The sequence below is a fragment of the Lepisosteus oculatus genome, chromosome 2, assembly GCF_040954835.1.
Source record: "Lepisosteus oculatus isolate fLepOcu1 chromosome 2, fLepOcu1.hap2, whole genome shotgun sequence".
Classification (NCBI taxonomy): Eukaryota; Metazoa; Chordata; class Actinopteri; order Semionotiformes; family Lepisosteidae; genus Lepisosteus; species Lepisosteus oculatus.
Window position 1 is genome coordinate 8,304,219 of NC_090697.1, and position 17,973 is coordinate 8,322,191.

Below are 17,973 nucleotides of genomic sequence, written 5' to 3' on the forward strand. Positions count from 1 at the left end.
TCATTGGCCGAAATACAGACGTAAACGTAAGTTCGAAGGTCAGATAAGACGCAAATCGGAAGCATGGACTGAAAGTCATCTACAGTATCTCAAACAGAAAATGAGTTAGGATGTATATAGCAATCAGAAAAATTACAATATTCTATTCAATCTGATTTTCATTTTACACATGGCTTGCTATTTCAGACGAACGATTGCATCAAAGGTAGTTCTCTGTAGTTATACCTCTAAGTTTAGATGTTGGTGTCAAAGTCATATTTGTATGCACGACTGACATTCGTGTTTTGTTTTTCTTTTTGCTGGTATTTAGCAGGCATACAAGTGTGCCTCTGTCGTCTAACTTTTCCTTGTTATTGTAAATAATTTAGTGACGCATAACTGAAATGTCTTAGATTGTAAAATTGTAAGTTATAGGAGATTAGAATTTACAATGTTGTTCTCTGTCAAGGTTACTGTAAAGAAATTGCTTGTGCACGTTGTAATACTTGCGCTTTCTGATTTAGCTATCCAAGGTCCTGGGGTCATCAGAGGAGTCCTTCATTGCAGCAGTGTCGGCTGTCCCTGTCTCAAAAAAACAGTTAAGTGTGTCCCTCTGTCTGCTCACACTCCAGGTTGAGTTTGCCATCAGTCAGTCAGCACTCGTTCACTTTTTTTGTCCTGCACCGTGAATTAATGAACACATCTCGCGTTCCCGGAATATCTGCTTCTGCCCACTGTTGCTCCTGGCTGCGGATGTCTTTCCCTCGGAGTTTCATGCTGACACAACCTCAGACCCCGTTACTCGGGAAGAATCAGCAAGTTGGGCTGTCTTGCTCACTACATGGACCTGAACAATCACCCCTCTTCCATAGTCACTGAAGTGTCTTCTTGCACCTATTCGAACCGTCATTACAGACAACCAGGCCCGTCCAGGACTTCTGTACATAACACTAAGCATTCTGCCTTGTTATTTGATTAATTGATCTTCCAGTGCGGAAGCCCTTGATTGAGATCCCCCATTTATTTATTTTTTGTCCACTCTTTTTTGTAGTATTTTCTGTAACTTTTCATTTACTATTTTAAGGGCCTTCAACAGCAAGTTTAGAATTGCTGTGCTGTTTTCCAGGCAGTCCCCTGATTTCCGTGTGTCTGTGAGTTCCCTGGTGCAGAATGGCCTGCTCCAGTCTGCGGGGGATATCCAGACTCGGACAGAACTGCTTGCTCAACAGGTATTGACCATAGTGCTCCACACATAGGTGATCCCTCAGCTGTGGGATAAATACATAAAAGAGGGATGGGACTGATCTATTTAAAGCTGTGAATTGGAAGAGCAGTTTTTCATGAATAATTTGTACTGACTATGTCTGCGCATTGTGATGTGTTATCTGACCTGAAATCTAATGTTCTTAATTTCTTAATACCTGAATCTTTCAAGCAATTGTTTGGTCTTCAGCTTCCCCAGCAGTTACAAATTCAGAAGAAAAACACCTATTTCTTTAACCCAAAAAAGGTGGAATGCAAATTATTGCCCCACCCACAGATTAAAAGATGCCTGAAGTTCAAGAGGCATAAATCCATCCATTTTCTAATTTATTCAGCATAGAGTTGAAGGGGAGCTGGAGCCTATCCTGGCAAGCAAGAGACAGACCTAATCATGTTAATAAATAATTTTAATTTGTGTTGTGCTTTCATTAACATTCAGAAGGATGAATTTATTTTAGATAGAAAGACGTTTGTCCATCTGTTTTAAGTAAATGCATTATATCATTTAACTCATATTTTTGTTCTTTTAGATAAAGAGAGACAGTGTGGTTGAAGATGTTGGAGTTGGCACTGGAGTAATCCATTTTAAAATAAACCGAGCACTCTTGGCAGAGGTGAATCTTACTAGTCTTTACTGGGTTTTTAAGAACTTTGGTAATTTATCAATTTTTGGAAATGCTGAGGTGTAGATAACACATCTATTGCTTTGTGTCCTTATTGACACTTTGAAGGATGCAGTTGGATGGTTATTGATGTAACATTCCTCCATTCTCAGGACCATGATCTGAGGTATAAAATTAACTTTCTAGCAAACAAAAGAGAAAGATGTACGTGTAGCAAGTGGACTCTCCTTGTCTCTTAGCTCTCAAATATTCTTGAATGTTTAAGTATTTGTCTTTAATTGAAATCTGAATGTGCTGTTGTGCTTAATCACACAGTTGAATGAGCTGATGGGATTATTGGACATGAAACTACAGAACAGAACTACAAAACAGCTACAACCATTATATTCCTTTGATTATTAGTGTGGGTGAAAAAAGTGAAACACTGGAGCTGTTTTAGTTTCATATTCTTTAAAATCCACATATAAATCGCTGTTTTTTGACAGCATTGCTTCTTACTCTATGTTATCCAGGAAACAAGCGCTGCTAACGCTGGCTTGCATCAGCAAAATAGTGTTGGTTTCGAGGTCCTGGCCTGCCTTGAGTAGTTATGAGATCGGGCATGAAGGTCATAATGTTGCTGTCAAAGTGAAGTGATCTTGCACTGGAACAAAATCATGTATTTTCCAAATGAATACAGCTACAGTACTTAATTGTAACCAATTAAGTACTGGCTTTGAAAACCAGAAGTGGTCAGATATTTAGAAAGTAATGTAAAGAATCCCCTGAGCAGAATTCATCAAGTTCCAAGATGACAAAACTGTTATTGTGATGTGCCGTTTTTTAAGCCAGATAGACATTTGTGTGTGTCATGGGCACTGATACAATACACAGAGGAAAGTTTTCAATAAAAATTAGAAGAATATGTGAAATATAGCAATATGATGCACCAGACAATATGGGGTTTTGTCCTTCAGTCATTCTGTGATCCAACTTGGGCTTTCTTGAGAAATTAACCCCTACGAGTGAAAGACACCTCAAGTTCTTATGCTCACAGAATAGAATTTAAGGGAAGGTAGTATAGGAAATGTGTTTAGATGAGATTGGGCAGTAAGGTAACCCCTTTGACATTATGCCAGTAAAGTTTTGTAATAAATGTGTAGCTCTTAAATCAGAGAAATCCACGTGTTTTCATTTTTTTAGGGAAAGGAAGGAAAATAAAGCTAAAAGTAATATTATCATATAATCAAGCCTTTGTGGAGCTTTTCTAGAAAATTCAGGATTGAGACTCTAGAAAAATATATAAAGCTAGTGATGCACATAGTAGTTGTCTTCGGTTGCAAGGCATCTACACTGATTTTTTTTATGTCTCGTTTGTCTCGTTTTGTTAGAAGGTTTTACAGGAGATATCCATCAAAGGTTCAGATTTTGGCGTGAAAAGTGAACTTTTTAATCAGCAGCAAAAAGGGAAAAAAACCGTGGTAGAATTCAGGTGGGTGATTTTCCTCCTTATGATATTTTAGACTCCCGACTCGTACAATACATCTTACTGTTGACTGACAGAGAAAACAATACTGCTGACACCCAAGCTCAGTGACCTCATGTGGGCTTGTTAGAATCCACATTGTAGGCACTTCGAAATACTAATTAAAAGCTAGTTAGTGTACTTCCTACACTCCAGCAAAGCCAGCACACGACATAGTCATTCTCCCTTTCTTCTGCATTTTTCGGTTCAGTTAACACTTTACCAACACCAAACTCCACAATAAAATGTTCGTACCATTTACGGAGAGTACCAATACAGAGAACATTTTAGTGTGTGGAGAGATTAACGTAATGCAGAACATCAGAAATAAGACAATGTCTCCACTTGTCAGATTAACCACTTGCTTCTTAACTGAGTCAGTTTCTGTTTCCTTATTTTGCTTAGTTCCCTTTCTGTTAAGAGGAAAAAAATTGCTTGTCTTGGTTGTAAATTGCCTGTGGTGTAAATGAATGAATCTGTGGAATGTCTTCTGTCCTGATCGCCCTTTCTCCTCGTGATCGTGATTTGTCACATTTTTGTTTCACAGTTCACCGAATATTGCAAAAAAGTTCCATGCTGGACATCTGCGCTCTACCATCATCGGTAAGGCTTCTGCAGATATTAAAATCTTCTCCCAGTGATGAGAGTGTTGGTCCTGGGCTTCCAGAGGCTGTTCTGTTTTCAGAACCACCTGGGCCCAAATTATTGCATCCATTCCATCATTCTCTTACCAAGCCCGTTTCAAGCTGTTAACCATTGCGGATTTAACAGTGCAAACAGAACATGAAAGAAGTTGACACAGCAGGTAAACAATTACCTACAATACTTTAGCTTGGGTTTAGACTACCTAGATCAAATGCAGTATCTTTTATTTTCACAGCTATTGACCTCCTTAATTTGGATAATTGATTACATATTTTACTTTATATATAGTATATCTTTTTTTCATCATATATAAATGTTTCTTATTTAATAGGTTCATGTTGTGTTGGATGTATTGTGTATTGTGTTATGTCTTTCAACTGCCTGCAAAGCAAATTTCCCATCTGGTACAATGCAAGTAAAAGTAAAGTAGCATATTACAACTCTGGCCTTTGTCCTTCCACTGCCTACTTAGGTGAACAGCACTCATCACAAACCTCATCTCCTTCTGTTCTTATTTAAACACTACTGTCAAGATGAGCAACACAGGTGAAGGGGTCATCATTGAGCCCTTGCTTAGTGGATCAACGTCACACGCTCACTACATGGGTGTTTCTTGGAAAGAGACGGAAAAGTTTAATGTGTTTTCACGCCAGTAGGGGACAGGCTTCTCATGGGAAATCAGCTCGTTCATTAATCCCCAGGCTGTTCCTGAACTATTGGTTAAGAGTCTGTGGCAATGGGAGTTTCTATAAATAGCTTTTGCTTAATGAAAGATGACTGAATGTGTAATCCATAAAAGGTTGCTAAACATATTTAAAAAAAAATGTGAGAGATTTCACTCAGTTTTTGACGTTAGCATGCATTCCGTTTTCCACAGGTAACTTCATAGCTAACCTTAAGGAAGTCCTGGGCAACTGCGTCATTAGGATTAATTATCTGGGTGATTGGGGAATGCAGTTTGGTGAGTGCAAATACATTTTTCTATTCGCTATTCAGAGCACCAGATGAAAAGTTCAAAGGCTCACGGTTGAAACACCCGAAGGCACATCTTTGCGAGTTCTTGCGGGCATTTGCAACAAGAAGAGCAAGGTTTTGGGTCATGCACACCAGACATCCTCCTGCTTTGTTCTCAGGAAATTGAGCTTGAAACAAAAATCCCGCTTTTACTGGGGGTGTGTCTTATACAAGAAGAGAGAGGAGTTAAGGCCAAATAGCATTTCATAGCAAAGTGGTTTGAGTTTTGAGGTCTGCGTTTTCTTTTTTCTTTTTTTCAATCAATAGCTTTTACAAAGGTTAAAGGTTTTAAAAACAATTAGCACTTTTTTTTCCTATCATTTCCATTTGCTTTGATTGTCAATGTGTGACATAGTTGAAGGCTTTTCAACTTGTAGAAAGAACCCATGGAAGTGACTTGGGATATTTATATCGGGAACTCGATATCCGTGTCGAGACACTGAGCACTCCTCTGGAAGAACCCCATTCTCAAGGATCTCTAGAACATGAATCCTCAGCATAGTAAAGGTTACAAGTGAGAGGAGTCCATTTGGTTAAGCTGTCTGTCGCTCCTTTGGCTGACAATAGCTAATTGATCTGATTGTATTGTATTGTATTATTGTTATTGGATCATTCGTTACACTGTGCTGTGTTGACTGTGTTAAGCTGCTGTTGCACTGCAGTTTCCCTCACGGGATCAGTAAAATATCTCTCTATCTCATCCATCTGTTCATGAAAGTGTCAGTGTACGGGCTTCCCCAGTGTGACTTGTTTCAAACAGTGCGTAGAGGAAGGACTGTTGGTCTCCACAGTGAAAATAGTGACATTTGACATTGAACAGTTTTTTAAAAAGCTGTTTTACTGTTGTGCAGAACAGAATTCCAATAATTTCAGTAAGATATCTAATATTTGATCATTGTAACCCTATTGGTACATCTCAAAGTATCTGAAAGCAGTCATGCTGTATCAGTTTTAATGACTGAAAAGATAACTTTGCTTGCAAGGTTTTTTTTAAGAACCACAAGTCAAGGTTTTCAGATGTGTATGTGTGTATACTGTATTAATTGGTCACAATTAAAACTTGTTTATGGGGAAAAACTGTTTGGTGGTTTTAGGTTCTTAGATGAACACCATTACAGTTGATTCATTTTAGTTAAATGCCTATTATGTTGTCACAATACAGATGTACATCATACTTTTAATATTAAGGAATAAAATGTGCACCATTATTAATTGCTTCCATTTGTCTGTTACATTTACATTTTATTTTATTATTCAAATAGTGCCATTAATGAGATTATTTGCTCTTTATCCCATATACAGTACTGTTTTCTCAGCCAAATGTTTTGGAATAGTTTTCTTGTGAAAACTGAAGACTTGTTTCTGCTGATGGCTTTGTTGTTATTCCAGGTCTGCTGGGAGTTGGCTTTCAGCAGTTTGGTTCAGAGGAAGAGTTAAAAGTAAACCCTCTACAACATCTGTTTGATGTAAGTTAACATATAGTTGGATTTTTAAACCTCTTAATCAACGTTTCTCTTCTGAGAGTACACCAAGATTAAGTTAAAGTGATACTTTCAAAGCCAATGCAAACCATTGTTACTGAAATTGCAATCATAGTCTGATGTAACTTAGCAACAAAATATTTTGATGTTCGTAGGCCATTTGTGCAACACACAATAATTGCAACTGCCACAAAATGGAATGGTTTGAAACCAAAATAAATTTGCTAGAAATGCAACAAAATTAGAGAAATTATCTTTAAATTGTCTCAAACTTGAAGCTAAGCACTTTGGAGAGTTTTAAGAAACCTGAAACTTGCTCTCCCCTGTCTATGTGGATGACACACAGAGGGAAGCACAACAGCAGAGAAATAGGAGAATTCTCTGCATATTTCCTGATAGTAGGATTAGACTATTGTTTCCTTAAAATTGTGTAATAAATCAACATGAATTTGGTTTCATAATATTTAACTATGTCCAGGTCTTGGGGATGCTGTGGTGTGAAGGGAGCTATAAAGACAAAACTTCCATAACTGGTATAAAGCGAGAATTATCTCTATGTGCTTCATTGATTTCTTGATCTCCTGCTGCTGTCTGCTCTGCAGGTGTACGTGCGAGTAAACAAGGAAGCTGAGAGAGATGAGAACATGCAGGAAGCTGCGCGGGAGTTCTTCAGGAGGCTTGAAACGGGAGAGAGTGGTGCTCTGTCCCTGTGGCAGCGCTTCAGAGAGATCAGTATTGTAGAGTACAGACGAGTCTACGAGGTTAGAACTCTATTTAAGTGCTGTGCTTTTTCTCTTTCTGTTCATCGCCTTAGGTCAGCTTTTTCAAAAAGGGTTTCTCCAATCACCTTTCCTGACTGTGTGAAAACACAGTTGTTATTTGTATTGTTATTATTTGCTCTGCGTTTCGTGAACTGGCCATCTGCACTTCAGTATGAATTTAGTAAATCGTGCAGAGGCTCCGTTTGAAAGCCATGAGTTCATTGCATGTGAACTTTGAAGAAAACTAAGTAAAAATGACAAAAAGGCCTCGAAGTTAAGGGGTAAATGTACTCACTCTGTTAAAAGACACGGTGTGAGGCCATAGTAGATGTTGAACCAAAAGGATTGCATGAAAGGTGAAAGTAAGACCGGGCTAAACCCAGTCTTCCCCAAGTCCTGAGCCTTTTAGTGAAATATTTCCAACGGGAATTCGTGTTTGCAGTGCAGATATTTTCAGACTAACCCATTTTGTTGGTATTTTATTACAACTGTGAAAAAGAAAAGAGTAAATAAAACACGCTGACAATGTAAACGTTATCCCCCCACGCACAGACACTGTTTCTAAGAAAAAGTCCGCAACCCCTGGTTGAAGACGCCTCAAACCTCTAAAACGGTAGACACGAAATAATTCAAGTAGGCAGCAGCGTCAGCATGCGTAGGCCGCAAAGGAACAAGTAAAGGGTTATTCCCTGCTGAAAAGAGAAGAAAGTAAACACAGTGTTTTGGCTGTGGAGCCTTCTTCGGGTGTGAGGAAGAGAGGGAAGCCCGCTCTTTCTCACGCCGAAAAAGAACACGGAGAATGTGAAATGTTTTTTTTGCCATGTACCCGCCCACGGCATGCTGTCTGATTCCCGATCTCCGCTCCCTGTGTGCCCGCGCAGCGTCTCGGCGTTCGCTTTGGGGAGTACTCGGGGGAATCGGCCTACCAGGGGAAGACCCAGGAGGTGCTTCATCTGCTCCGCTCCAGGGGCCTGTTGAAAACCACACCGTACGTCACAGGTTTTGGAAAAACTTTGCAAGATAAAACTAGAGCAGAGTTTAAATAGAGCCCTTTGACAGAGGTTAGACCTCCGTAAATGAGATGTAAATGAGGATGCCCTTTCCTTTGAAACAAATGGGGCTAATATGTGAATCAACGTGCTCGTTTCATACAAGTGCAAATAACAAGGGATGTTATTTGAGAGGGACGTCACGGCGGCACAGTTGTTAGCCACACAGCACTGGGGCCCTCAATTCCAGACCTGGGGGTGCTGTCTGTATCTCCGGGGAGTTTTTTTGTTCTCCCTGTGTGTGGGTTCCCTCCGGGTGCGCCGGTTTCCTCCTGCAGTCCAAAGACATGCTGGTAGCTTAACTGGCTTCTGGGTGGATGCATTTTCTCACAGTGATCAGCAGCCATGCAGAATCTGTGCATGTGGGTTTACTGGTACATTTAACAGTGTGGTGAAGCCTGAACAGAGAAGGTAGTACATAGATAGCAAATCAAAGGAAATTACAGAATAAATACGGGTAGGACTTTTTTAAAACTTCATCGCTGACTTGCATGTGAGTCATTTTACTCGTCCAGAGTTCCCGAAAGCTAGCCTGCAACGTGCCTGTTGAGATAAAAGATGTATCAGTTTTCTTTTTACACATGGCGGAATTCCGCGAATTTAGGACAGAAATAAGTACACAGCACTAGAGAATCGGAATAACTGATAGTCAGGAACAAAGTGAGAGAAAGTAGCTTTGTATTGTTCTTGGTGTCGGAGGCTTGAGCTGAATGTTTTAACAGTGAGCTGCGCAGCAAAAGAGCTGTAAGAAATCATTTCAGTTTGTAGGGCACTTTTCCTAGGACGCTTGGTGAGGTCAATTAAAAAAACCGTGCCATAAGCGAAAAGGTTCTTTAAACTGTAAAGAAAGATGTTAAGAGAGAGTGGAATAAAATATGTTCTTGTATTTACAGTGTATGTTCCCATAATCTGCGGTGATTGTATTCTGCTTGCTTTAAGGACAGGAACCGGTGTAGTTGACCTTTCCCCAGCCAAGGATATGTCGTCGTTCACTACCGTCGTACGCAGTGATGGGACTTCTCTGTACATTACCAGGCAAGTTGAGCAAAGGCCTTCATACTGCCTTGACTGGCTCAGTCTTTAACTGTGAAGGGTCGGGATTAAATAGGGCCAGTTTAATCCATGTGTTAAAATTCTTCAGTTACACCTGCCTTTTCTTTGCTAAATCATTATTTAAAGTTCATTGTGGGCACGAACAGATTTAAGTTCAAGGAGAAGTGCTGTACCTGGCCTTGCGCTGGTGTAAATGATGACAGGTTTTAGTTTGTATTTGTCTATTGTATTTTACAGAGATCTTGCAGCAGCTGTAGATCGGAAGAATAAATATGATTTTGATGAGATGATTTATGTGGTAGGTCTTTTTACACTCATTTATTTTTCCCCCATTAATTTGAGAGTAATATGCTAGTCCAGTCCCATCAAAATTGCTCAATCCTATCCTCTCGCTTAAAGTTTTTGTATTTTCCCCCAACCAAATTTCAGTGTGCAAAAATGAAGTTTCCAATTTTATGTTAATGATGTTGTATGCTTATATTTAAGACAGATAAAAGTCAGGAAACCCATTTTAAGCAAATTTTCCAAGTCCTTCAGGCGATGGGATTCCAGTGGGCAGAAAGGTAAGAGGTTTAAATTATTCTGCAGTCTTCCCATCATGAGAAAGAAACATAGGCCTACCACCAAGTACACTAACCTACCAAATGTTTGAGTCTTTTAATGACTTTTTAAATCACAATTGTTTCCGCGTAACGGTTTTTACATCTCCTGGAAATGTTAAATCTGTGCAACAACTATTTTAAATCTATGTTAAATCTTGCACTCGTGTCTCGGGCTGTTTGTAAACGACGGTGCCATTTTTCATTCATCTTTCGGCCTGCCTCCTGGCCGTACTGACTGGGTTGGCTTCCCTGCAGCTGCCGCCACGTTCCCTTCGGCCTCGTGCAGGGGATGAAGACCCGAAGGGGGGCCGTGGTCTTCCTGGAGGACGTGCTCGATGAAGCTCGCACGAGGATGCTCCAAAACATGAGGGACTCCAGAAGTAAGGAGGGCGCAGGGACCCCTGCACTACAATTATAACGAATGAATGAATCGATCAATGAATGGATGATTGAATGGCTGGTTGGTGGATTGACTGATTGGCTGATTGACTTGGTTGACATAAACAAGAAACTCTGCTCAACAGGTGTTCAGTTAGAGTGGAGTGGAGCTGGTCCACACTGCTTGTTTCATTTTCTTTCTCATTGTCCTCGGCATGCTTTGTGAAACGGCTTAGGGTGTTGGGCGCAAGAAGTGTCGCAAGCGAAGAACAGGTTCTGCTCTTAATCATCGGGTTAAGAGTCAAGACTGCAGATGAGCTGCGCTGTACACGCCTTACAACACTCACTGCTTTATATTCTTTCATCCTAAAAACACCTCTTTTCTTCTTCAACTTAAGGCTCCTGTGATTTGTGTAGTTTTAGCATCCTGTTTGTAAATGAGACCATCAGGCTTGGCTTAAAAACCTGCTCCACTTAAACCTATTAGGTAAACCAAGTGTACACTATTAATACACCTCTTGCTTGTATGAAGTTGATTAATTCACAGGAAACAAAAAATTAAAGATTTAAACTAAAGAAAAATTGTGTGTAAAACATTGCAAACTCAAACCATTGATAATATTGTGACAGTGTAGGCAATGGCCATTTACAGTACACATAACCCTTTTTCAAACAGTGTTTTTCTGTGTCTGATTATCACTGCGACCCTGAGCTTCCAGGAGACACTACTTAAGTAGGCATAATAATTATACCAAAATATAGCTGATTCATCAGCAGGTAAGGTTGAATGACAGTTGGACTATCCCATCTTATTAAACTGGATATCGAAATTTGCCTTTTACAATATAGTCTTAGTGACATTTCAGAATCAGGCGTTTAATGCGGTTACAGTGCACAGATGTTAAAGTGTGTGTTTTCTTCTGCCGCCCATATAAAGTCAGTGGAAGGCGAGTGGTCAGGCTCTGTGACATTATTCTAACACACAGCTGGGGTCTGGCTGGCTGGGACTCTTCCTGCCTTTCCCACTGCTGTCCAGGGGGGCTCATCTGCTGTCTGCAGAGTTCCTCGTCGCTTTCTGCCCGACCGCTCCCCCCTGGCTGCATCCTCCGCCGCCTGCCTCTTCCCAAGCAGGACCTCTGGAGCCAGGCTGCCTGCCTTTTAGAGATGGTGCTCTTGACACACACGCGATTGGCAGCCCATTTGCAGATGAAACAGTTTGTCAGTGCGGGAAGCTAGGAATTTCCCCCCATTGTCACATTCCTTATTTGACCAATCCTGACTCGACCCCGGTGGAGGGCTCGGACCATTTCTCTGACCAGGCGGGTTCCGGTTACAGCCGCTGGGCCCACCTGCAGGGAGGCGCAGGAGCTAGTTTGGACACGGTGACGTCAGCGCCCTCCCTGCGCGCAGCAGGGACCTCAGCCGCCTGGGCTGGGGGAGGTCTCCTTTAGCTCGCTCGCCTGGCTCCCTGTTGCGTTACGCCGGAGACCCGGGCTCGCGCCCAGGTGTGGCGGGACGAACCGGCGGAGGGCACGAGCCCGCGCGGAACCGCGACGGTCACAGAAGCAGCAGTCGTGTTGTGAACATTAGACAGTGGCTGTCTCGTGAACAAAGCCCTGAACGGAGTGTGTGTTGGCCACACTGCAGATTGAACTGAACTTGAACTTTATTGCCATATGTAACCGGTACTGGCACAATGGAATTCTTACTGACAGAAAGTCTCTCGATTGTAAAACAAGTGTAAAAAAGACAAAGTGCAAACAGTGCATCAAGACAATATACAAACAAACAATAGACAATGTGCAAGTAAACATGTAGACAGTTTGAATGTAAACAATACAGACGTGTAAACAATGACTGGACATGTGCAAGAGATAAGAAATCATAAAGAGGTAGATAGCGATGGTGTAGGTGTGGTCCGAGGGGGATGGCTAAATGTGTTCGCCAGTCTCACTGCTTGTGGATAGAAGCTATTGAAGAATCTAGTGGTAAGTGTCCGTATGCTCTTATATCTCTTGCCTGAGGGCAGTGGGGTGAAGAGCTCAAGAGGTTTCAAAGTTCATTAACGTGTGTGTGAACGTGAGGCCCCTTTGTCCTGTCCGAATCGCCCAGTCTAATAGCAGCTCCTGGCTTCTGAATGAAACGATTGGGAACGTGTTTCTTTTTTCTGCAGCAAGCAAGGACCTGGAAGACCCTGAGGGCACTGCAGAAAAAGTGGGTGTCAGTGCACTAATCATTCAGGTAAGTAAGTTTTCCTCAGTGCTCATTCTGAAAAGGACTGCCTCAAACACAACAAACAAACACATTTGAAAAACAACAACTGATAAATATTGTCACAAATGGGGGGCTAGGAAAACGGTGAAAATCAGTATTTGACCGAGCGGTTTAGTCAATCAATGAAATAATTATTCAAAACCCCCGTCTTGTAATTCATTTCTAGTAATTACCCGAATGGCTGGTGTAACTAGAGGCAGGTGAATTCTTTATTCTCTGGCGCAGCTTTGTTGAGAGGAGTAATAATCCAGGCACACTTGGTTAAAACAAATATTTATTACAATCACAAAACACAAACTACACTACACACCACGTACAACACACAAAGTTACTTTATATATACGGTATTTACAAACAAGGCGTTTCAGAGGCCTGACATTCTGGTCACCCAGAAAACCCCAGACTGCTACTAAGCCCTAAACTCTTAATGCCTACAGAGGCCGCACAAGAGATGAGCTGCTTTCTAACTAAATACAAAGTAACCTGCAGTTAAATCTTTCTCTCTGCACCCTGGATACCACAAAATAAATGGGAGCCTATATCCTTATCCATAAAATGCCCCCTAATCAGGAAAGACGTTTCTAACTGAGGTATCTTTTACCCAGGAAACCCAAGTCCCCTAAAACACAGAATAGCACGCTCTGTCTAACAAGGTTCAAATACTGAGCTCCAGTCAGGTTTGATTTGGATGATCATGAAGTAGGGGCTCTCACCTGGGGCAAGCTTCAAGTCCCAACTCCTCCGGACTCCTCACTCTGCTCTCCTTCCTCTCCTTGTTTCTTCCTTCTTTCTCTTGTTTCCTCTCTTTTTCTCCTCTTCTTTGTGCTCTCTTTCTGTGCTGCTCCTTGACAATCATTAATCCACAACTTCCCTAAGTATACTAAGGTGTAAACTTTACTATTGCTCAACAAACATCCTCTCTGATTTGAAGTTAGAAGTATCTACTCTTCCCAGTGTCACAAACTTTATCTAATATCTTAGAGACACTTCTAAGTCACCTAAAGCTGTAACAATATTTACATCATATATTTGCTATTCTGTAAAACATTTGCTGTGTTAATCTTGGCAATGGCAGTATTGTCCAGCCTTGAGCGATGGTGTAAGTGCAGCTGCCTTACAGCTCTCAGGTCCCTGGATGGATTCTTGACTGCAGTGCCCTCTGTGTGGAGACTGCATGTTCTCCCTGTGGGTTTTTCCTTGGTTACCCTTAAGGCCCTAGGTGACCACTCCCTGTATTTTTGCCGAAAAACTTCCTGAAACGATTTAGATACAGTGAAACAGCTGGCTGGACAAAGAAATTAAATTCTAGGGCCTACAGTCACATGTGTTTGTCATGAGAGATATTTACCAAGGCACCGTGCCCGTCCTTTACACAGCCACTGGGAGTGGGCCAGCGGACCAGAAATGCAGAGATCACACAAAAAAGCAGATTCTGACTGGTTGTTCTCCCACATTTCCAGGACTTTAAAGGCCCACTTCTGTCTGACTACAGGTTTGACTGGGACAGAGTTCTCCAGAGCCAGGGTGACACAGGAGTGTTCCTCCAATACACACATGCCAGGCTCCGGAGGTAAGGCACTTGTCTCCCTGCTTGGCCTTCTGTGGGTTTCTCCAAAGATACTTGACATTTCCTGTTTCTAGAACACTGGACTAGTTACAGAGGAGGGGAGGCCAGTGGACACAATTAGTCGCCGACTGATCCGAGAGTCTCATGCAGCCATGTCTTGAAAAAAGGTGGATCTTTGACAACATGGCTAGGTAGCTTGTTCCAGTCTCCCACAACCATTTGTGTAATAACAAAAGTACCTCCTGTTCAACTTTGCTAGTGTTTCTTGTGGGGTGCCGATCGATGTTACACATGAAGTACGTAGCTGGCAAGGAATGTATATTGATTGTTCACACCTTTTTACTTTTGTTTTTCTCCACTGTAGTCAAATTTAAAAGTCATTTCTGGTTGTCTCTGGAGTTTGAGGGGGACGCACCCAGCCTTTTTTCTGCTGTTGGTCTTTCCCTCCTGTTGTGTCTCTTCACAAGCAAACCAGACTGAAGCAGAAATACTAAACACGAATGAAAAGCAAACAACTCCTCCATCCTTAAATGCGTATACAGTACGTCATTGCCTGGAGCATAAGAAGGACAATGCGGGAGGTCCAGGCTTCTCCATTAACTGCAGGCCACTTCATTCACTGATATGAACTGAAACACATCTTTGCAGAACTCGACACAGTAATATCCTACTAAGCTGTCTGTTCCCCTTCCTGGGTATTTGGTGACGACTACTGTGCAGTGGTACCTGAATGACAATTGCCCTGTCTTTCAGAATTCCTGACACCTCAACTGCTTCTCTCCAGTAACTACTATGGTTATAAAAAGTGTAGGATCAAATCCTTCCTCTTTCTAAAAGAATTTTTGTGAATGTTGTTTAATGGGACAGATTTAATCCTTTGTGGGGTCTGCAAACGCCTTCTGCTTTGGTAAATTCTAAAATACGGGATGAAGTTAATCTCCTTTCGGTCTTAACGTAGGCTTTTCCCACATGGAGTTGTCCCACCACAGTTTTGACTGTTTCAGTTTGCTGAGAATGTGCGATGGTGGAGAAGACAGGAACTTCGATCCTTCTCATCTTCAGGACCATGAGGCCACTGCTATTCTTCAGCACCTTCTACGGTAACTTTAATTGTCTTAGACCATAAAAATGAAAAATAAATTTGGGAAATGAATCCACTTGTGAATCCACACCTTCTACTTCAGCATGGTCTTTGCGTTCTACAAATTGCAGTTCGCATTCACTCAGCGTAGTGTCTTCATTTTGGTCATTGTCAAGCGACCTGAGTTTATAAGCGTTTCCTCTGGCCCTTTCAGGATTGAAAACGTTTGAATATCTCAGGTTAATGCCTCCATTTCTGTTCCTTAAGGCTGAAATTCTGTAAAGGAGTCGGACTGGGTAGCTTTCAGTCCTGTCAGTACCCTGGTTTGTCTCGTCGAAAAGAAGCAGGACTTGCGGTGTCGAGCAGTGTTGGACATCCGGTTTGCCTGCGTGGTTTTGAGCTGGATAGCATACAGACTGTGTTTTCCCTTCCACGTCACAGGTAGTGTGTAGGGTGATGGCAAATTTGTTTAAGAAGCCTTGGTATGCTTATGCAAAAGATCACCATATACTCTTGTTTAGTTTGTTGTGCAACTTGTTCGCGTGTGCACCTGCTAAGTGCTGAGTGTTTCCATGGGCAGACAGGAGCTGGAGGAGACTTGGGCTGTGCTCAGCGAGGATGAAGGAGTTTCTGCACAGCTCTGTCGGTGCAGCTGGATCATCGTCCTTGCATTGCTGGGCCTATACGAGATTCCTCGTATCTTCCCTGAGTGTCCCCGAGCCCAGTATCACTCCTCCGATCAGTGCGAACGTTCCAATAATTGCAGGTTTTAAAGGAAAGCATGCAGTGTCCTTAATTCTCCTCCTCCACATACACACCCTGTGCTGGTACAGGCTTTGTAGCTGTGTCAAATTTGTTAACAATTGAGGGTTTCATCTTGGGAGGGTGTGAAAAAGAAAATCATGGGTTTGCCGCTACAAGAAGTGCCTGCTGAAGGGTTAAGTCAATAACATGTAAGTGAGATGACCTGCTAATACCTGTTAAGTTAGCTTCCTGCTGTTTAGGCAAACAGAACTATTTACATAGTTTTAACCCACTGAGAAACAGGTGGTTTGATAGTGCAGAAGTGCGAGAATTACACAATCTCCAAAATTCATGGTTACGGTATGGCACCAATCAATTCATAATATTGAAAATAGTTGCTACTTCTGTAATGCTTTCTTAACAAAATTCCAGGCTTTTGTTGTTCCCCAACAGTTCAAATACCCATTAGCTGCAGCTGTTTAACTGTGGGTGATGAGTTTATGAATTACTGGTTTTGCCTACAAGAATTATTTCTGTTTTTCCTTAGAACCCTGGATGTTTTTTTTTTCACCTTTGGATTTCAATTGTTTTCTTACACCCCAGCACTCCACCTCAGAGCCTGAGTGAGGCATTTTCAAATCTGTCCTGTTTAATTGAGGACTTCCGGGAGAAAGGGAGTTAATCATATACCCGCGAAAGCCCCCTTTTGTACAAACCTGTGCCATGAGCTCATATTGTAAAATGAGGCAAGGCTGTTTAATATGGCCTCATAAAGTGACAAAGTACATTCAGTCATTGCTGTCTATTATCAGAGAGGGGATTCTTGGTAAGGATTATTACAGACCTGTAAAATAAACATCACAGAGTGCATCTGCAAAGACTATAAAATTATACAGATTAAAAACAGACTCCTCTCCCTATAACTGCTGACTTTGCATGCACCCAGATGATATTGTGTACAGTTCAATTATACATTAACATGTAATTTTCTTCTGTCTGTAATCTAGGAAAAAGGTTTTTGGTAAAAGGGCTTATTTTGACACTTCATTTCTAGAAAATAGATTTTAAAGAGTTTTATCACTGAAACATGCACCATATCATTGGCCACTTGGGTTCTGCCTTTATCAAAACACATTTAGATTGTTCACCATATAAAACGTACAATGTGATTTCAGGGGTGCCTGTGGAAATGAAGATATTGGCTGACGCAGACTGTGCTGTGTGCTTGTTCCTAGGTATGATGAAGTTCTCCTTCAGTCTTCACAGGATCTCCAGCCCAAACACCTCGTCAACTTTCTGCTGACACTTTGGTAAGATTCACACACCCTTCCGTGCTGTGTGTGATTCCTGAAGAATTGTGCGTTAATTACACGCGAACAACACTTTGTTTTGTTTTGCAGTCGTCTGGCGGCTGTGGCTCACAAGACTCTGCCGGTGAAGGGCAGTCCCCCTGCTGTGGCCCAGGTACCTCACACTGCTGTCGAAGAAACCACACAAAGCCCCTGACAAACTGTGCTTTCTCCACAAAAGAGAGAGAGAGGAAAAGAACAATCCAGTCAGGAGTTAGCAAACGAAGCTGGAAGATCAGTGGCTGAATAGGAACACCATAACCCTGTATTGTACTAATCAGTTATTGGAGAAGGATGGATGGTTTTTATTATCGCACACAGCAGGGCCAGTCTTCTCAGGAATGAAGGGATGACGCCTGATGGTCTGTTTGTGCATGGCCGGGACTTTTATTTTTAAAAAAAATGTTCTTGTTCCGCAGGCAAGGCTGCAGCTGTTTCGGAGCACGTGCATCGTGCTGGCCAGTGGCTTGAGGATTCTCGGCATAACGCCCGTCGAGAAGATGTGAATTCCCAAACATTTCCATCTTGGATTCCTTTCAAGACCTGTTCATACCTGAAATGTAGTGATGTAAGATACTGAACCAATAAAAAGTAAGTTTTCAACCG

At 41.7% G+C, this 17,973-nt stretch overlaps 1 protein-coding gene across 3 annotated transcripts; it reads left to right on the forward strand.

Moving 5' to 3' along the window:
• The first annotated feature begins 44 nt into the window (after positions 1–44).
• On the forward strand, positions 45–17,970 carry rars2 (arginyl-tRNA synthetase 2, mitochondrial). 3 transcript variants are annotated; one of them, XM_069196471.1, is made up of 20 exons: positions 45–205; positions 504–577; positions 1,106–1,208; positions 1,773–1,856; positions 3,236–3,336; positions 3,917–3,972; positions 4,892–4,975; positions 6,418–6,494; positions 7,112–7,270; positions 8,152–8,258; positions 9,259–9,354; positions 9,610–9,670; positions 9,859–9,935; positions 10,230–10,354; positions 12,526–12,593; positions 14,087–14,196; positions 15,198–15,293; positions 17,254–17,328; positions 17,419–17,482; positions 17,787–17,970. In XM_069196471.1, exons 1-20 carry the CDS (start codon positions 170–172, stop codon positions 17,871–17,873), a joined length of 1,740 nt encoding a protein of 579 aa, XP_069052572.1. In that variant the 5' UTR covers positions 45–169; the 3' UTR covers positions 17,874–17,970. The 3 variants fall into 3 exon arrangements, with proteins under 3 accessions (XP_069052572.1, XP_069052578.1, XP_069052581.1); XM_069196477.1 differs by having other exon boundaries at positions 3,239–3,336; XM_069196480.1 differs by lacking the exons at positions 17,419–17,482; positions 17,787–17,970 and having other exon boundaries at positions 17,194–17,281.
• The last annotated feature ends 3 nt before the right edge of the window (positions 17,971–17,973 follow it).

Coding starts and splice junctions, on each gene's coding strand:
- rars2 (XM_069196471.1), top strand. CDS start 170: ATGGCTTGCTATTTCAGACGAACGATTGCATCAAAG. Junction 3,337..3,916: donor AAAACCGTGGTAGAATTCAG/GTGGGTGATTTT, acceptor TTTGTTTCACAG/TTCACCGAATATTGCAAAAA. Junction 10,355..12,525: donor AAACATGAGGGACTCCAGAA/GTAAGGAGGGCG, acceptor TTTTTTCTGCAG/CAAGCAAGGACCTGGAAGAC.